The 20,812-nt window shown below is 42.6% G+C and overlaps 1 protein-coding gene across 1 annotated transcript in view; it reads right to left on the bottom strand.

Moving 5' to 3' along the window:
- Window positions 1–20,812, bottom strand: part of LOC124041394 (pyruvate dehydrogenase protein X component, mitochondrial-like) — a 50,026-nt gene that overhangs the window by 20,269 nt on the left and 8,945 nt on the right. The window contains exons 4-5 of the mRNA XM_046358959.1: window positions 5,094–5,241; window positions 680–741 (exon numbers count right to left, since the gene is read on the bottom strand). Coding sequence (XP_046214915.1) covers window positions 680–741; window positions 5,094–5,241 — 210 coding nt within the window. The remainder of the gene's footprint in view (window positions 1–679; window positions 742–5,093; window positions 5,242–20,812) is intronic.

Genomic DNA, 20,812 nt, shown 5'->3' with positions numbered 1-20,812 from the left:
TTACCAACAACGACGAGACGGCCTACAGGGAGGAGGAGAGGGCCCTCGGAGTGTGGTGTCAGGAAAATAACCTCACTCCCAACGTCAACAAAACTAAGGAGATGATTGTGGACTTCAGTAAACAGCAGTGGGAACACCCCCCTTTCCACATCGATGGAATGGTATTGGAGAGGGTAGTAAGTTTTAAGTTCCTCGGCGTACAGCATCACAGACAAACTGAATTGGTCCACCCACACAGACAGCATCGTGAAGAAGGCGCAGCAGCGCCTCTTCAACCTCAGGAGGCTGAAGAAATTTGGCTTGTCACCAAAAGCACTCACAAACTTCTACAGATGCACAATCGAGAGCATCCTGTTCGGCTGTATACGGCAACTGTATGTGACTGTATGTTATTTGTCACTGTATGTGACAAATAAAATTTGATTTGATTTGATATACTTAAGTAAATTAAATAATACATATTTATTTTTTATAACTTTGCAAATTTTCTAAAAAAACTGTTTTTTTGTCATTATGGGTACTTGTGTGCAGATTGAGGAAAAACAAAACCATTTCAATCCATTTTAGAATAAGGCTGTAACGTAACAAAATGTGGAAAAAGTCAACGGGTCTGAATACTTTCTGAATGCACTGTGCATCGAAACATGAACATTGTTAGAAACTGGAAGGGTAGTTAATACTCCATGAGTGTAGCAGCTTCTGCCTTGATGATAAAATCATTGACGGACACTTTGATCTCTGCTGGAAAGAAAGGAGACAACAGTTGTCAAACACTACAGATATGTAATTCAAGTGCTGTTAGTCAGGTAAGTGTTAGGGATTCTTTTGCACATGTTTTAGCCCATTGTTCTGAAAGTAGCACTCAAGCCAAAAGTGGTCCCCGAAAATTATGCACTTGTCACATATGTGCAGATATGTGCACTACGTCATTGCTCTCTCTCTCTCTCTCTCTGCTGTGTCCACTGCAACCTCATTGGATAACCCTGGGCAGGCCTCTTGCTAGCTATCACTCAAATGTGAGGGGCTGAAGTTCATTGGCTAGAACTCAAATTGCTAGGGAGCTGGCCCACGGCACCTCTTCAAGAATACAGTTGCTTTCAAACTAGGGATTTCATGGCTAATTGAGGTAAGACAGTAATTCTGCTAACAGGTTATACATGTATGAACTATACATTGACACATCCAGCCCAAAGCATGATGTTTAAAAAATGCTTTCTTATTCGCCAAAGCAAAGTATGCCATACCAACTTCTCCAACAAGCATGGCAGATGACATCTGGTGTGCACGCTATAGGATTATGTGCATTGTAAGAGAATCAGACATACTAATTATGTGTGTTAGGATCAAGAGAGGCCTTATGCTGTTATTGTTGTTACTAGTGGAGTTTATTTTCCATTCTTCTCTCCTCCAGTTGAAGGGCAGTGTTATCATACAGGGCAGGGGGTACTGGGTGAGGGGCAGCTGGGTGGTGGAGAAAATGTCTATATGAACAAACACCCTTCACTCCCCCACCCAGTGCAATATCAACTCAACCACCCACCCACCCATACTTTCTCTCACAATAATGTCCAGTTTAACAAACCCACACATGTTTTTTTTTTGTGGGTACTTATAGTTGTGGTGTGGTTTCATATAAGCCCTTTTGGGCTTCCAACCTCACTTGCACACCGTTTTCACATTATTATTTTTTTGTACTGTTTTGTCTTTCACTTCTTTTCTTTGGTGCGAATAATTAAAACCCCCCAAAACTAAGACCACTCCTTTAGAGAACACCCACAACTTTCTATTACTGTTCTCCTTCAACTTCCCTGACCTTCCGCACTGCCTCTCCCATCCCTCTAATTCTATGTCCTCCATCTCTCCTCCCTCTCTTTCTTTCTCTCCTCTATACCTCTCCCTCTCTGCTCTCTCCATACAGTGCCCATGGTGTGGCGGCAGTGCCTGGCATTGCGTTAACACTGGGCTGTATGAGAGCGCCTATTAGTGCCAAACGGTTATGAATGCTCTTAGCGGGATGACCAACAAGCTAACCGTGAAATCACTGTGCTTCTGAACAAAGAGAGCCAGGGAAAAAACCGGACGAAAAGAGAATCCCTTAACACACACACCACCCTGCTGCTAATAGGACTGGAATGGCCAGTCTCTCTCTGTTTCTTCTGCATCACAGACACACAGGGCTGAAACAGGGCTGAAGAGCTGTATGAATGTTGATCAAAGCAGGCTAAATCATATGTTCATCCTATCATCCCAGAAAATGGAAATGTATTAAACACATTGTCAACGTCATCTTGAAGAGAATATGAATAAAGTGAGGTTTAACTGTCAGGTTTAGATGGAATGAGGAGGCTTTGCATTGTGTTCATCTCTCAAAGGGAATAATGAGCAGAACCAGGAGTTTCACCTGACCATGTAAACTAAGAAGGAACAACTTGGGACCTTGCGGCACCCCTTCACATCTCCAGGGGTTTCTGGACTGGCTCTTGTCCAAGTTCCAAAAACACCCTTGGGTGGTTGTTATGACATTCTTACAATGTTCCCTCTCTCTCTTTACTTGGCGAGTGCATGTACCACCCTTCACTAAGAATAGCCATTAAGCAGAAGTAACATGGAACACATGTTGTGCAAAATGTTTTGGCTAATTTCATTGGTAGAGAGATGGGATGGGAGGTGAGACTGTGAGAGTAGCACAGGCAGGACAGAATGGGCTAGACACTGACAGGCCTGCCTAATTACTTCACATCCGATCACAACAAAGTAAAAACTACCCCTCCCCTCTCCATATCTTATTCAGTTTCTCTATCTCCCTCCCCACTTCCTTCTCCCGCTCTGTACTGTGTTGTATACTACATTGTGATATTCTGTGCTACTATGAGCTAAATCCCATCCAGGTCTCATACAGTGCTCACATAGGTCTCATGAGTGTTCAGCTGGGTTGTATCATGTAGTGCTACTGTGTACTTGAACACAACCAGCCTTCATCTGTGACCAGCTTTTTGTTGTGCTGTGCCCTGTTGTGTTCTGTTATGTAGTGTTCTGTTATGCTGTGTTCTGATGTGTTGTGTTCTGATGTGTTATATTGTATTCTGATGTGTTGTATTATTTAGTGTTCTAATGTGTTGTGTTCTGTTATGCTGTGTTCTGATGTATTGTCTTCTGATATGTTGTGTTCTAATGTGCTGTGTTCTGTTATGCTGTGTTCTGATGTATGGTCTTCTGATATGTTGTGTTCTAATGTGCTGTGTTCTGTTATGCTGTGTTCTGATGTATGTCTTCTGATATGTTGTGTTCTGATGTGTTGTGTTCTGTTATGCTGTGTTCTGATGTATGGTCTTCTGATATGTTGTGTTCTAATGTGCTGTGTTCTGTTATGCTGTGTTCTGATGTATTGTCTTCTGATATGTTGTGTTCTAATGTGCTGTGTTCTGTTATGCTGTGTTCTGATGTATGGTCTTCTGATATGTTGTGTTCTGTGTTCTGTTATGCTGTGTTCTGATGTATGGTCTTCTGATATGTATTGTCTTCTGTGTTGTGTTCTAATGTGCTGTGTTCTGTTATGCTGTGTTCTGATGTATTGTCTTCTGATATGTTGTGTTCTAATGTGTTGTGTTCTGTTATGCTGTGTTCTGATGTATTGTGTTCTGATGTATTGTCTTCTGATATGTTGTGTTCTGTGTTCTGTTATGCTGTGTTCTGATGTATTGTCTTCTGATATGTTGTGTTCTGATGTGTTGTGTTCTGTTATGCTGTGTTCTGATGTATTCTTCTGATATGTTGTGTTCTAATGTGCTGTGTTCTGTTATGCTGTGTTCTGATGTATGGTCTTCTGATATGTTGTGTTCTGATGTGCTGTGTTCTGTTATGCTGTGTTCTGATGTATGTGTTCTGATATGTTGTGTTCTAATGTGCTGTGTTCTGTTATGCTGTGTTCTGATGTATTGTCTTCTGATATGTTGTGTTCTAATGTGCTGTGTTCTGTTATGCTGTGTTCTGATGTATTGTCTTCTGATATGTTGTGTTCTAATGTGCTGTGTTCTGTTATGCTGTGTTCTGATGTATTGTCTTCTGATATGTTGTTCTAATGTATTGTCTTCTGATATGTTGTGTTCTAATGTTATGCTGTGTTCTGATGTATTGTCTTCTGATATAATGTGTTGTGTTCTGTTATGCTGTGTTCTGATGTATTGTCTTCTGATATGTTGTGTTCTAATGTTGTTCTGTTATGCTGTGTTCTGATGTTTGTCTTCTGATGTTGTGTTCTAATGTGTCTGTTATGCTGTGTTCTGATGTATTGTCTTCTGATATGTTGTGTTCTGAATGTGTTGTGTTCTGATTATGCTGTGTTCTGATGTATTGTCTTCTGATATGTTGTGTTCTCTGATGTGTTGTGTTCTGTTATGTGTTCTGATGTGTTGTGTTCTGTTATGTTGTGTTCTGATGTGTTGTTGTTCTGATTATTGTCTTCTGATGTTGTGTTGTGTTCTGTTATGTGTGTTCTGATGTATTGTCTTCTGATATGTTGTGTTCTAATGTGTTGTGTTCTGTGTTCTGATGTATTGTCTTCTGATATGTTGTGTTCTGATGTGTTGTGTTCTGTTATTGTGTTCTGATATTGTGTTCTTGTGTTGTGTTCTGTGTATGTTGTGTTCTGTGTGTGTTCTGTTATGCTGTGTTCTGATGTATTGTCTTCTGTGTTGTGTTCTAATATGTTGTGTTCTAATGTGCTGTGTTCTGTTATGCTGTTCTGTGTATTGTCTTCTGATATGTTTGTGTTCTCTGATGTGTTGTGTTCTGTTATGTTGTTCTGTTCTGTTATGCTGATGTGTTGTGTTCTGTTATGCTGTGTTCTGATGTGTTGTGTTCTGTTATGCTGTGTTCTGATGTATGCTGTGTTCTGATGTATTGTGTTCTGATGTGTTGTGTTCTGTTATGTTGTGTTCTGATGTGTTGTTGTTTCTGTTATGCTGTGTTCTGATGTATTGTGTTCTGATGTGTTGTGTTCTGATGTGTTGTGTTCTGTTATGTTGTGTTCTGTTATGATGTGTTCTGATGTGTTCTGTTATGCTGTGTTATGTTACGTTGTGCAGTGGCCTCACCTTTGGCCATCTCCTTGCGCAGCTGCAAGATGGCACCCAGGTCACAGTCTACGGTGGCGTAGGCATGGGGGATGGTGGTCTTGGACTGCATTAGCCTCTGGGCAATGACACACCATACGTTGGAGGCAGTGATCTCTGTGTAGGTACTCTAGGAGAAGAGAGGAGAGGAGAAAATTGAAGAATGTCAGTCTGTCAATGTGTTATGTTTCTGGATGACTTTATGACTCAGCTTCCATCAATAACAAATCACTTTCACCTGAAATTTAACCCCCCCAACCCTTCCTCCCATTACAGGTTACAGACACATCTGAAGTTAGACTTTCCTCTGAAGCTATAGTACTCTCGATGATATTGAAAAAATTGTTACAGAAGATAGATTGATTGATTGATTTTGATCGATGTCGCTGAACTAAAAATGGGACCAACTCTAAGGTGGTATATTGGATCATTTATTTGTGTCTTGTCAATGTAATGGTCTTCGAAATACAATATGGGAAACAAGATGAGGAGGAAATGTGCCATTTTTATAAACATTACTGAAATAACCATTATGACTAAATCCTGGACGTAATTTCCTAATTTCCTGTGTAAATCTTTCCTTCTGTAACCCCTTCTGCAGTAATGCAACATTTAGTACTCAACAAATTCATGAAACTAAACAAGATCTTTCCATCCCCATTACAGTGATAAAGAGGCAGGGATGGAAAGCAGGCTGGGTGCCTGACCATGGCCAACCCCAACTAGTCTGGGTCGTCTTTATGAGGCTGCTGCTTGGCGTGTTTGGACAGGCCTGGCTCTTAGCTTGGCCAGGGTCTGGTGTCTATCTGAGTACAGGAGGAGCCTTCTATCAACTTCACAATACGGAATAATCACTAGACTATTCTAAACAAAGGCATCAAATCAGGCTTAACAAAACTAAGCTATCAAATAAAAGTACAAATAGAGTTGAAGTCAGAAGTTGACATACACCTTAGCCAAATACATTTTCACAATTCCTGACATATAATCCTAGTAAAACATCCCTGTCTTAGGTCAGTTAGGATCGACACATTATTTTAAGAATGGGAAATGTCAGAATAATAGTAGAGAGAATGATTTATTTCAGTTTACTTTCTTTCATCACATTCCCATGTTATGCAGGTGAATGAGGACCCAAAAGCGACTTGGCGAAAACAGAGTCTTTAATCCAGTAAAGGAAATATGCAATACTCCTAGACAAATCGGAGCGGTAAATAAAGCATAAAAAACAATTCCACTCGTAATGACGAGAACAGACTGGAGACTCGATCATAAACTGTAGGTTGCCTCGGGAAGGCACTTGACCGTAGCAGACTCAGACACCTGCTCACCACGCAGCATCTGAGGGAAACACGACACGACAGGGCGATACAAAGACACAGCACGGTGAACAATATACAAGGATCCGACAGGACAGAAACGGAAAACAAGGGGAGAAATAGGGACTCTAGTCAGAGGATAAGATAGGGAACAGGTGTGACAAGACTAAATGATTGAGTAGGAGAATGAGGAACAGCTGGGAGCAGGAACGGAACGATAGAGAGGAGAGAGAGGGGGGGAGAGAGAGAGGGATAGAAAAAGGGAACGAACCTAATAAGACCAGCAGGGGGAAACGAACAGAAGGGAAAGCAAAAAGACAAGACAATATAAGACAAAACATGACATCCCAGTGGGTCAGAAGTTTACATACACTCAATTAGTATTTGGTAGCATTGCCTTTAAATTGTTTAACTTCGGTCAAACTTTTCGGGTAGCCTTCCACAAGCTATCCACAATAAGTTGGGTGAATTTTGGCCCATTCCTCCTGACAGAGCTGGTGTAACTGTGTCAGGTTTGTAAGCCTCCTTGCTCGCACACGTTTTTTAAGTTCTGCCCACAAATATTATATTGGGTAAGAGGGCAGGGCGTTGAGATGCCATCTATTTTGTGAAGTGCACCAGTCCCTTCTGCAGCCAAGCACCACCACAACATGATGCTGCCACCCCCATGCTTCACAGTTTGATTGGTGTTCTTCGGCTTGAGCTTCGTTCTTCCCCTTTTCCTCCAAACATAACGATGGTCATTATGGCCAGTTCTAATTTTGTTTCATCAGACCAGAGGACATTTCTCCAAAAAGTACAATCTTTCCCCCATGTGCATGTGGATGTTTTGGGGCAGTGGCTTCTTCTTTGCAGAGCGGCCACTCAGGTTATGTCGATATAAGACTCGTATATACTCGGATATAGGTACTTTTGTACCTGTTTCCTCCAGCATCTTCACAAGGTCCTTTGCTGTTGTTCTGGGATTGATTTTCACTTTTCGCACCAAAGTACGTTCATCTCTAGGAGACAGAATGCATCTCCTTCCTGAGCGGTATGATGGCTCCGTGGTCGCATGGTGTTTAAACTTGCGTACTATTATTTTGTACAGATTAATGTGGTACCTTCAGGTGTTTGAAAATTGCTCCCAAGGATGAACCAGACTTGTGGAGATCTACAGTTTTTTTCTGAGGCCTTGGCTGAGTTCTTTTGATTTTCCCATGACGTCAAGCAAATAGGCACTGAGTTTGAAGGTAGTCCTTGAAACACATCCACAGGTACACCTCCAATTGACTCAAATTATGTCAATTAGCCTATCAGAAGCTTCTAAAGCCATGACATAATTTTCTGGAATTTTCCAAGCTGTGTAAAGGCACAATCAACTTAGTGTATGTAAACTTCTGACCCACTAGAATGGTGATACAGTGAATTATAAGTGAAATAATCGGTCTGTAAACAATAGTTGGAAAAATTATTTGTGTCAAGCACACAGTAGATGTCCTAACCGACTTGCCAAAACTATAGTTTGTTAACAAGACATTTGTGGAGTGGTTGAAAAACTAGTTTTAATGACTCCAACCTAAGTGTATGTAAACTTCTGACTTCAACTGTATGTTAAACAACGCCGATTTATGCTTTCATACCCTACATTACATTTACATTACATTTAAGTCATTTAGCAGACGCTCTTATCCAGAGCGACTTACAAATTGGATTACTCATCTCATATGTATATAATGTACTCTATACCATCTACTGCATCTTGCCTATGCCGTTCGGCCATCACTCATTTATATATTTTTATGTACATATTCGTATTCATTCCTTTACACTTGTGTGTATACGGTAGTTGTTGTGAAATTGTTAGGTCATATTGCTTGTTAGATATGACTGCATGGTCGGAGCTAGAAGCACACGCATTTCTCTACACTTGCATTGACACTTGCTGTCCATGTGTATGTGACAAATAGATTTGACTTGATTTGATTTTTGTGAGTCTTGTCAGCCAGGTTAATTCAGTGATTGACTATACAAATAGCCCTCATAGACACCCAATATAGCAGGGAAGTAATTCAAAACAAACATGCGGACACTCCCACTCTGTTAAGTAGCCCTTCAGTGAGTTTTCTAACTAAAATAAACAGATGTTATGTGGAGTGGTGATATGACAGCTCTGACACAAACTCAACTGTGAAATCATTAGTATCTCTGTTTCTCTCTATATATATTTAATTCAATTCAAAGGGTCTTTATTGGCATGGGAAACATATGTTTATATTGCCAAAGCAAGTGAAATGTACAATAAACAAAAATTAAATAAGCTATCAGAAATGAACAGTAAACAGTACTCTCTGTTTCTTTCTCTCTTTCTCTCTTTCTGTCTCTCTCTCACTCTCTCTCCCTTTGTCTGTCTGTCTGTCTGTCTGTCTGTCTGTCTGTCTGTCTGTCTGTCTGTCTGTCTGTCTGTCTGTCTGTCTGTCTGTCTGTCTGTCTGTCTGTCTGTCTGTCTGTCTGTCTGTCTGTCTGTCTGTCTGTCTGTCTGTCTGTCTGTCTGTCTGTCTGTCTGTCTGTCTGTCTGTCTGTCTGTCTGTCTGTCTGTCTGTCTGTCTGTCTGTCTGTCTGTCTGTCTGTCTGTCTGTCTGTCTGTCTGTCTCTCTCTCTCTCTCTCTCTCTCTCTCTCTCTCTCTCTCTCTCTCTCTCTCTCTCTCTCATCTTCATTTCATGAAGAAGAGGAAGGCCCTGTGTTTCTTGAGAACATTGTTTACCATGAAACTCAAGAGGAGGGAAGTGTGTGGGGTGAAGGTGGGAGAAAAAGATCTTGATAGGCTTTCAAGCTTTCATTCCCCCTGTCATGTTTAACCTTGGAAAACACAAAATATCCAATAACAATGACAGGCATGTGGCTGCTCTCTTTTCTCCCCCCTCTCTAAGACTGACAGGTATGGAATGTTCAGAGAACACACATGCCTGGGTAGCTACAGATTGATAAAGCACCACTACCTATCTCTACCATGCTTCACCTCACCTCAATGTCTTGGAAATTACTATTTATCACTTGCCATATGTGTTCCGACATAATAAATGGTTAATGATATTGATTTATACAAGTATGATACATGAATATCGTAGCATGGACATTATTTTGTAATATCTGTGGTAATTCCCTTTTCTACTGAGGCTGTAAATTAGACTATTGGGTGTTCACCTGCTAATGTCACATTACGTAATAGGTTATCATGTCAGGGCATGTTCTTGTATAAGCATATAGTGGACTTTGTCTTTAAAAAGTGAACATTTACATTTAGTCTGCCTCAGAGGGACGTGTGTATAAACCAGCCATATTGTCTTCATACAATAAGGGTATTATAGTGGATTATGTTCCCCGTTGTTAACATCAATACCAAGTTAAAGGCACATCCACCATTTCAGAGTGCTACTGTATGTTTGCCTGCCGGAGGGTAGAGAAATGCTGTAGAGGTTTTTTAATGCTGCTGATTTATAGTGTTTTTATGGGAACGGTTGGTTCAGAAATACAAACATTTGTCCAAGGAAGTCTGTGGTCGTAAGTTATTTCAAGGTACGCTGTACATTTATTTTAGGTAGACTTTTGATTTATTCTCCACCTGTCCGCAGCATACATTTTCTAGATCTCTCTAAGCTTTAGTTTTACCAACATCAGCATTACGTTTTATGTCTTTACAGTATACCTCAACACAGAATTCCTTTCATAGAATGATAGACCATGGTGGATCTAGTGCTTGATGATGAGAGACTCAGATATTTCCCTCTCTGTGAGGACATGAGGCTTTTCTTCACTGGAAGGAAGAGGTTTTCATGACCATCACTCTGTCCCAGATGGCAGTGTAGTCTGGGTTTGACTCAGGACAGTTGGGATGGTGTGTGGGGTGGGGAGTTGTGCATGCGTGTGTCTGTCTGTCTGTCTGTCTGTCTGTCTGTCTGTCTGTCTGTCTGTCTGTCTGTCTGTCTGTCTGTCTGTCTGTCTGTCTGTCTGTCTGTCTGTCTGTCTGTCTGTCTGTCTGTCTGTCTGTCTGTCTGTCTGTCTGTCTGTCTGTCTGTCTGTCTGTCTGTCTGTCTGTCTGTCTGTCTGTCTGTCTGTCTGTCTGTCTGTCTGTCTGTCTGTGTCTTTAATATTCCAGTCACCATTTGAGGCTCTTTTGCCTTGTCTGTCTATCAGTGGGAGTATAAATGGCCTGTGTGAAAAGCAGATGCCTTATGTGAGGAAGGATGGATCAGCCAGCCAGTGAGCCAGCTAGCAGCACACAGTAGCCTATCAGTGGATGATGTCATTGCCACACACTGGGGACTCTGGGCTCAGGATTTATGAGCTGATCAATTGATGTTCTCATCACATGGAAAAGACACTTCATATTGCTTTGGGATTTATGGAGAACTGTACCTCACTCTATCATACAGAGGAATAGGAGGATACTTGGTAGATGGTGCACGTATATTGTGGGGGTTTTCTTCGAGTTATAATGTGAAAATCTCCCTATGCAGCCCTCGTCCCTTTTAAAGAAAATCCACAGGGAGGTAATGACATAGTCAGTGGTGTTAAATCTCATATCTCCTCTTGTTCACTGGCTGGGCTCACCATGTGCTCTTAGCCTGAATAGGAGCTGTCATGCGAATTCAGATGCGCATGTATCAGCAGAATGGGTAGGGAGAGAGGAGTGGCAGGTAGTGCTTTGGCCACCCAAGCAAATTGGCTTAGATTTTCAGAGGGCATGTAGCTTCCTGTAGCTTACCTAACCTGAAGGAACCGGGCTCTTCTGCCTGCCTGCTTACTCTGCAGTTATTAGTGAAAGCGTTCGCTCCTGCACATTTGTTTGTGTGTGTCACTCTCTTATGTGTGGTTAGAAGATTTCCAACATTCCAACAAGGTCCTCACAAACAATAACCAAGAACAATGAGAGGGAGCTAAGTAGAGAGAGGGAAGGAGAGAGGGAGGGAAGTAGAGAGGGAGGGAGGGAAGGAGAGAAGGAAGGAGAGAGGGAGGTAAAGAGAGAGGGACTACATGGAAAGGGAAAATGAGAGCAGGGTGTGGGGCCCAGCCTTCTCCCTGCTGTATGAACGAGGGCAGCAGGGGCAGCTGACTCAGACAAAGATGTGGGGTAGGAGGGCCTCAGTGCACTGGTGTGAAACTAGAGACCTCTGAGCAATCACACCTGATACCTGCCTCACCCTCCTTGCCCCACCCCCCGGCCTTGACACCCTCCCTGAAAGCAAAGATTAGGAATACTGGGGCTGAACTTTCCTATTCTATTTACATCTCTTTTTCCTCCTCTTAATTTCTCTTCCTTCCTTTCACGTTTCCACACTGCTCTCTTTGTAAGAGTGGCGGTGTCATTGTTTAGAGTCTAACTGGCAATGTTAATTTTATTTTATATGATCATTTAAAATAAATCCAAATGTTGTAGCAGATGCGTCGTTTCATGTAACCAGTCCCTTTTGAAATATTGAATTTTAAAAGCATGTTAAATTTAAATGAAGTGCCCTTTAATATAGACCACATGGCGAATTCAAGATTATGTTTTTTATATGACTAAATACTTGCTAAAGTGCAGGTCAACTTTCATTTTAATATGGTGGAACTATTCCTTTTTAATTTTTATCTAAGGAAGTGTTGATATTCTAATAGTCAAATCATTGTGTAAAAGCAGGTGAGCTGGTTGTAGTCTTTTTGGCAATTTTCTGGTGTATTGTGGGGGAAAACTGAGTGGGTCGATCACAACACGTCAAACCCTGTTATCCATACAGTGTCTTCAGAAAGTATTCACACCCCTTTACTTTTTCCACATTCTGTTGTGTTACAGCCTGAATTTAAATTAGACTAAATTGAGATTTGTTTTACTGGCCTACCCACAATCCCTCATAATGTCAAACTGGAATTATGTTTTTAGAAATGTTTAAAAATTAATAAAAATGTAAATCTGAAATGTCTTGAGTCAATAAGTATTCAACCCCTTTTTTATGGCAAGCCTAAATAAGTTCAGGAATAAAAATGTGCTTAACAAGTTGCATGATAAGATGTATGGACTCACTCTGTGCTCAATAACAGTGTTAAACATGATTTTTTAATGACTACTTCATCTCTGTACCCCACACATACAATTATCTGAAAGGTCCCTCAGTCGAGCAGTGGATTTCAAGCACAGATTCAACCACAAAGACCAAAGAGGTTTTCCAATGCCTCGCAAAGAAGGGCGCCTATTGGAAGATGGGTAAAAAAATGCAGATATTGAATATCCCTTTGAGAACAATGAAGTTATTAATTACGTTTTGGATGGTGTATCAATACACACAGTACAAAGATGGCATACTTCCTAACTCAGTTGCCTGAGAGGAAACTGCTCAGTTATTTTACCATGAGGCCAATGGTGACTTTAAAACAGTTACAGATTTTAAAGGCTGTGATGCCAGAAAACTGAGGATGTATCAACAACATTGTAGGTACTCCACAATACTAACCTAATTGACAGAGTGAAAAGAAGGAAGCCTGTACAGAATACAAATATTTGAAATTTGCATCCTGTTTGCAACAAGGCACTAAAGTAATGCAGCAAAAAAATGCTAAGAAATTAACTTTATGTCCTGAATACAAAGTCTTATGTTTGGGGCAAATCCAACACACACATCGCTGAGTACAACTCTTCATATTTTCAAGCATGGTTGTGGCTGCATCATGTTATAGGTATGCTTGTCATCGGCAAGGATGTTTTTTTTTAGATGAAAATACACATAATACAGCTAAGCACAGGTTGATCAACAACCAATTTGACAGAGCTTGAAGAATATTGAAAAGAATGATGGCTCTTAGAGAATACAGTTCTAAGAGACTTGTATTGGGGATGGTGAATACGTATCTAATCAAGATATATTCGTTTTTTCAAATCCACTTTGACCATAAAGATGGCTGCCAACTTTGAACCTCCATGCCAGGTGCTTTTCTGACAAACCACATTAATTATGCTTCAGGAACTCTTGATGAAACTAATGATAATCAGAGTCAGGTTTTGTTTTCACTCAGTGGTTGTGATTGGTCGTTGGATTGATAAAGATAATAATTTGGAGAGCGATGTGTGGGTGTTGTTGACGTCATTCGTTGCTCATATTTGTTCTGTTGTTTTTTTTATTTACCTACATCTCCTAACTTGATCAGCCTGCCCAGTGTGCCCATGTGAAACACATGCTCTGTTTGTCAGATGAGAGAGTGAATGCATCTGACATCCGATCCTGGCCTCCATTGTGGGGAAGTGTTTGTTTATGATTGGTGAGTGCTTGTCTTCTCACGTCCAATCTCTGTGCTGGTCCTATTCATAACTGAAAGTTACCACTCTTGCTCTCGACTCCGGTTGTGGTTGAGATACATTTGTGTTTTCTCCCCCAAAGCCAAGCAGGGTCCATATCAATAGGCCCAGCCACTCAGGTAAGGCCAGAGTTGGATGTGTACGCTGGGATAGAAAGTACATCATGTATGCTTTCCTCAGACTTTCAGTAACACAACACAGATAAATAGCTGCTTATTGCCTAGCTACCTAGCTACATACTGGTGTTTCTGTATCTACTGTCATTCTGCAAACAAGTGTGTGAGAGCAAAGTGAGGGCAGTTTTTATTTCCATTATGAGTGTTTGCGCATATGGATGTTTGGACTGTAAGGGTGCCAGAGGAGTGGCCCAGTGTTCAGTCTTTTCAAAGCCCATGGTCCCAGATCCACCCTCCATGAGTCATACTGTACTCATAGCCTACATTACTTTGGTCTTGGTCAAATTATATTTACTGTAAGGTACTGGGTGTCGTGAGGGTGAAGTCAGGCGCAGGAAAGCAGAGAGTTCAATATAGTGCTCCTTTAATGCACACACGGCCACCCCACTTTTGGGTGCTCAAACAAAATGTCCCAGACACAGGGAACGAAAACAGTCCAGCACTAATTACACGAACACGTTCATCTGTAGCAAACACCAGGGTTACAATGATCAATCCCGCACAAAGAAACGGGCGGGCCGGCTGACTAATAAAGCCCAACTAATACAACCAACTCAAAACAGGTGTAATCTATAAACACATATGGAGGGGGAGAAAAGAATCAGTGGCAGCTAGTAGGCCGGCGACGACGACTGCCGAGCCCCACCCGAACGGGAAGGGGAGCCACCTTCGGTTGGAGTCGTGACACTTACTTTGTATTGGTCTTTGTAAGAGGTGCAAGTGGTGGTGAATGTGTGGGTCTTTTCTATTTTGCTTCATTTGTTTTGTCTATTCTCTACCTTGTGCCATTCTTTTCCTCTATAGAGATGACCTGACTCTCCTGAAAAAGTTTCCTGATTCCAAGGCAGCTCCAGTTACGGTAGCCCCAGCAATGGCTGTCCCCAGTCCAATGGCCACCCCAGCACTTGCCCAAGTTCCCCAGACAGCAGGCCCATGTACCCCCCTCAATCCTTACATGGCAAGCCTGGAGCACTAGTAAGTACACACACACACAGCAAACTGCCCTAGCACTAAACACTCACAATTCTAAATTGAGATCTACACAAAGTGCTCTTGGGGCCAGGGATTGATTTGGGATGGTCAATGTCTTCTAAGAAAGTACATGACTGCCGTGCACCTGTACTCAGTGAAAAACATCATGATGTTAGACGAGCGTGTTATGGCCAGGGTTAGAGACGAGTGTTTTTAACTCTTCAAGACTCACTGGTGTGCGAGCAGATAAAGGGAGTCAGGGACCACCTCAAGGTTAGTATGACTCACTATGGGCTCCTACCCTCCTTACCCTATACACACACTCTACCTTGCCCTCTCTCAGTGCTGCAATTCACTGTAGATAATTGACATTACCCACAATTTATCAAGATCTATGATTGGTTGAATTGATGGTACATTGTCACAGATTCACATAGAAGGTTCACTTTGATTGACTCCTGACTTCACATGACTCACTTGCCTGTAAGTGTTGGAGACTCTTTCTAGCCTTATGTAACATTTGTATAATGTCCTGTGGGGGAATAACAGAATATTGCAGTAAATAAGTCCCTCAATCAGAAAGCCAAGGTTATGCAAATATTTCCCACGTGCCTATCGGTATTTAAATGGTGTGATTTGTGGCTTTCATGTCCTTAATTTCGTCCTGTTTATTCCTGTTGTGGCATCTCTTCCCATGTACTGGTAATAATAAGCATGTTATAGCCGGTCAGTGAGATTTGTGAGTTATTTTGTATTCCAGCAGGGTTTGGAAGAAATACTAGGGAATTAACCAAACACAAACAACTAGGCTTCAGATATTAACAAACATTGTATTACCATTCTGCTCCAGAGTGTATGAATAATTGGTCATAGAAGACTAGTGTCTTAATAGTTCCTCTGAGTCCCCCTAAGCCATATGTGTTCTGGTAGGTTTTCTATGGAACAGATCCTTATCATTGTTTGCACAAAGGAGAGTTTACTCACAGCCCCTATGATGCCATGCAAGGTGAGCATGAACGCCTATCGCCTTACTCCTCATGCACAACGAGAGACCTAGCCATCCGATAGACTGACAGACAGAGACCTGGGACTTTTGGCTGTGCACGGGGTATCCAGACCGAAAGATCTGGTCAGTGGAGACAGTGTAGAGAGCTGAAGAGATAGACCTCTGACCGGCTCCTGACCAACTCCTCTAACCTCACTGTAATTTGGAATGTGTGCTGTTGACAGCGTTTTCTATGGCCTGGCACCAATGTCACAGTGTTAACTGGACACCATGTAAAAATGTATTTATTGACTGACTGATTGATTGATAAAGCCCTTTGGTTTGAGACGTGTACGACGTCTTCAAGCCGTGCATAACATTGGTGTTGATAGCCATCCCTCCCTCCCTTTCTGTAACGGTTTTCTAGGTGTGGTGAAGGAGAGTCGGACCAAACTGCAGCGTGTAGATTGCGATCCATGTTTAATGAACAAAAAACGTAACACGAATCTAAAACACAAACACTACAAAACAAAGAACGTAACGAAAACCGGAAACAGCCTATACTAGTGAAAACTAACACAGACAGGAACAAGGACACTTAACGAGGGAGTAACCGTATGTCGATGAGAGAACCAGAAACCTCAGACCCAGGCGACTGTCTCAACATGTCTGTTAAAAATATAGATAAACGGATAAAGTGACAATCGGCCTTGGTCTCCTTAGGTTTATCTCGTTCGCTCTATGAAAGTGCCTTTGCTTCTAAGTGACTGCTGGGACTCCAAATGAGACATCAGTATAACTTCGGTTTCCTTTGACAGATGGCGGGTGAGGAGGCAGAAGGGAGGCAGAAAGGCTCCTGGGTCTCTTGATAAGTCACGGTAGTTGTGTCAGCGCGCTGTACATCGATAAAACTTTAACCTATTTTTAAGTAATATGGTGATGGGGGAATTTGATTTCAATAATCTGATGTTGTGAGGGAATAGGATACTGTGGAATGATGACTCACACACACATACAGTGGGGGGGGGGATGACAGGCCTCTCTCATCTTTGTAAGTGGGAGAACTTGCACAATTGGTGGCTGACTTTTTTGCCCCACTGTAGGTTACTCTGGCCTCTCAGTCTATAACTGCTGAACAATGGCACCTTGACTCTTGCTTTAGTTTAGATATTTAACAGTCTGATGGCCTTGAGATAGAAGCACCACTGCTTGTCCCCACTTTGATGCACCTGTACTGACCTCGCCTTCTGTATAATAGCTGGGTGAACAGGCAGTGGCTCAGGTGGTTGTTGTCCTTGATGATCTTTTTGGCCTTCCTGTGACATCGGGTGGTGTAGGTATCCTGGAGGGCAAATAGTTTGCCCCCGGTGATGCGTTGTGCAGACCTCACTACACTCTGGAGAGCCCTCCGGTTATGGGCGGAGCAGCTTCCGTACCAGGCGGTGATACAGCCCGACAGGCTGCTCTCAATTGTGCATCTGTAAAAGTTTGTGAGTGTTTATGGTGACAAACCTCCTAAGGTTGAAGAGGCACTGCTGCGCCTCTTCACCGCGCTGTCTGGAACTTTAAACTCTCCACACTCTCTACTATCCCGTCGATGTAGATAGGGAGCTGCTCCCGCTGCTGTTTCCTGAAGTCCACAATCATCTCCTTTGTTTTGTTGACATTGAGTGTGGGATAATTTTCCTGACACCAAACTCCAAGGGCCCTCACCTCCCTGTAGGCCGTCTCGTCGTTGTTGGTAATTAAGCCTACCACTGTAGTGTCGTCTGCAAACTTGATGATTGAGTTGGAGGCATGCATAGCCATGCAGTCGTGGATGAACAGGGAGTACAGGAGAGGGCTGAGAATGCAACCCTTGTTGGGACGCAGCGTTGAGGATCAGCGGGGTGGAGATGTTGTTACCTACCCTCACCACCTGCGGGCGGCCCGTCAGGAAGTCCAGGACCCAGTTGCACAGAGCGGGGACAAGACCCAGGGTCTCGAGCTTAATGACGAGTTTGGAGGGAACTATGGTGTGAAATGCTGAGCTGTAATCGATGAACAGCATTCTTACATAGGTATTCCTCTTATCCAGATGTGTTAGGGCAGTGTGCAGTGTGATGGGGATTGTGTCGTGTGTGGACCTATTGGGGTGTTACGCAAATTGGAGTGGGTCTAGGGTGTCCGGTAGGGTGGGAGTGATATGGTCCTTGATTCATTTCTCAAAGCACCTCATGATAACGGAAGTGAGTGCTACAGGACGGTAGTCATTTTGCTCAGTTACCTTAGCTTTCTTGGGAACAGTAGTGGCCCTCTCGAAGCAGACTTGGATAAGGATTTATTGAATATTTTTTACCTTTATTTAACTAGGCAAGTCAGTTAAGAACAAATTCTTATTTTCAATGATGGCCTAGGAACACTGGGTTAACTGCCTGTTCAGGGGCAGAACGACAGATTTGTACCTTGTCAGCTCGGGGGTTTGAACTTGCAACCTTCCGGTTACAAGACCAACACTCTAACCACTAGGCTACCCTGGCACAGCTGGTCTGCACATGCTCTGACGACACGGCCGGCGATGCCGTCTGGGCCTGCAGCCCTGCGAGGGTTAACACGTTTAAATTATTTACTCACCTTGGCTACAGTGAAGGAGAGCCCGCAGGTTTTGGTAGCGGGCCGTGTCAGTGGCACTGTATTGTCCTCAAAGCGAGCAAAAAAGTTGTTTAGTCTGTCTGGGAGCAAGGCATCTTGATCTGCGACAGGGCTGGTTTTTCTTTTGTAGTCCGTGATTGACTGTAGACCCTGCCACATGCCTCTCTTGTCTGAGCCGTTGAATTGCGACTCCACTTTGTCTCTGTACTGACGCTTAGATTGTTTGATTGCCTTGCAGAGGGAATATCTACACTGTTTGTATTTGGTCATGTTTCCGGTCACCTTGCGCTACAGTAGTTCACAAGTTCAGTTTTGCGCAAATGCTGCCATCAATCCACAGTTTCTGGTTGGGGAATGTTTAATAGAAGCTGTGGGTACAACATCACCGATGCAGTTGATAATAAACACACTGAGTCAGCGTATTCGTCAATGTTGTTGTTCACCGCAATGCGGAACATATCCCAGTCTACGTGATCGAGGCAATCTTGAAGCGTGGAATCCGATTGGTCGGACCACCGTTGAACAGACCTGAGCACAGGTGCTTCCTGTTTTAGGTTCTGTCTGTAGGCAGGGAGCAACAAAATGGAGTCGTGGTCAGCTTTTCAGAAGGGAGGGCGGGGGAGGGCCTTATATGCATCGCGGAAGTTTGAATAACAGTGGTCTATGGTTTTGCCAGCCCTGGTAGCACAATCGATATGCTGATAGAATTTGGGGAGCCTTGTTTTCAGATTAGCCTTGTTAAAATGTCTGCCTACAATAAATGCAGCCTCAGGATATGTGGTTTCCAGTTTACATAGGGTCCAATGAAGTTCTTTCATGGCCATCGATGTGTCTGCTCAGGGGGGAATATACACGACTGTGATTATGATCGAAGAGAATTCTCTTGGTATATAATGCGGTCGGCATTTGATTGTGAGGAATTCTAAGTCAGGTGAACAAAAGGACTTGAGTTCCTGTATGTTATGATCACACCACGTCTCGTTAATCATAAGGTATACACCCCCGCCCTTCTTCTTACCAGAGAAATGCTTGATTCTGTTGGCGCGATGAGTGAAGAAACCAGGTGGCTGTACCAACTCAGCTGGTGTGTCTCCAGTGAGCCATGTTTCTGTGAAACGGAATGTTACAATCTCGGATGTCTCTCTGGAATGCTACCGTTACTTGGATTTCGTCTACCTTGTTGTCAAGAGACTGGACATTGGCAAGTAGTACGATCGGGAGCGGTGCGTGACCGCTCTGTCTGCCCCTTCTACGGAGTCATTGTTTTCGGTCTCTGGGATCCGATCCATTGTCCTGGGTGGTAAGCCAAACAAAGGATCCGCTTCGGGAAAGTCTTATGCATGGTATGCACCCAGGGCTGATGTGTCATGAAATTTAGTCACCCGGTGATTGTCAAGCAAATAACTGCCGGTCTCACGGGAATTGACTGTTAATTAACATAAACATGTCCAGCATCTCCTGGATGCCATGCATAGCCTACAAGCCATTGATACAGACCTCTAGAACATCTACATTTTAAAAAGTCCAATAAATCCACTTAATACAGCCTACACCTTCACAATAAATACATTTAATTGTAATTTTAGACAGGTCTAAAGAAACATGATAGGAAGAAAATGTAATCTATTTCCGAACAGAATAGCATACTTTGAGTCGTCCTTATGTTAAGCCCTGATATGGCTATTGCATATGTCTGTGGGCTACACTGGTTCATTTTGCAGACAAGATTTGCTTAGAATTCCATGGCATTATTTTTTATTATTTTATACTATGAAGAACACAACTGAACATAGCTGAATAAAATAGAAATAATATTTTCTCCAAAGTGAGCACATTTGGCTATTTTGTGTTGAGCGGTTAACAAATAAATTTGGGTGACAAAATAACCAATAAACTGTAACCGAGCATGTTTTTAACAACGGACACATGAAACCATGGCACATCACAACCTATCAAATGTCAAGGTAAGCACTGATTGAAGGGATGAGGTTTCCTTCACCTGGTCATCTCCCCTCACTGAAGTAGGCGAAATACTTTGCTGCATTGTTTACTCTAGGTGAACTTTCTGTGTCGGGTGTGGTTCCTCATACAGTATCTCCTTACACTCTCTCTCTCTTTCACAGACACACACACACGTGTACAAACACGACTAACAAACGAAATGACACATGTGTACAAACACGACTAACAAACAAAATGACACACAGAAACACAAAGACACGCGCGCACACACGTCTCTCAAAACATATGGTCTGCCTTTCTATGGCCACCAGTGAGCTCCAGAGACTGGGTTGCCATGGAGACAGCTGTG

This window comes from Oncorhynchus gorbuscha, linkage group LG01, assembly GCF_021184085.1.
Source record: "Oncorhynchus gorbuscha isolate QuinsamMale2020 ecotype Even-year linkage group LG01, OgorEven_v1.0, whole genome shotgun sequence".
NCBI lineage: Eukaryota > Metazoa > Chordata > Actinopteri > Salmoniformes > Salmonidae > Oncorhynchus > Oncorhynchus gorbuscha.
Note: the sequence above shows the minus strand (reverse complement) of the source record. Positions and strands in the feature narration are given on the sequence as shown.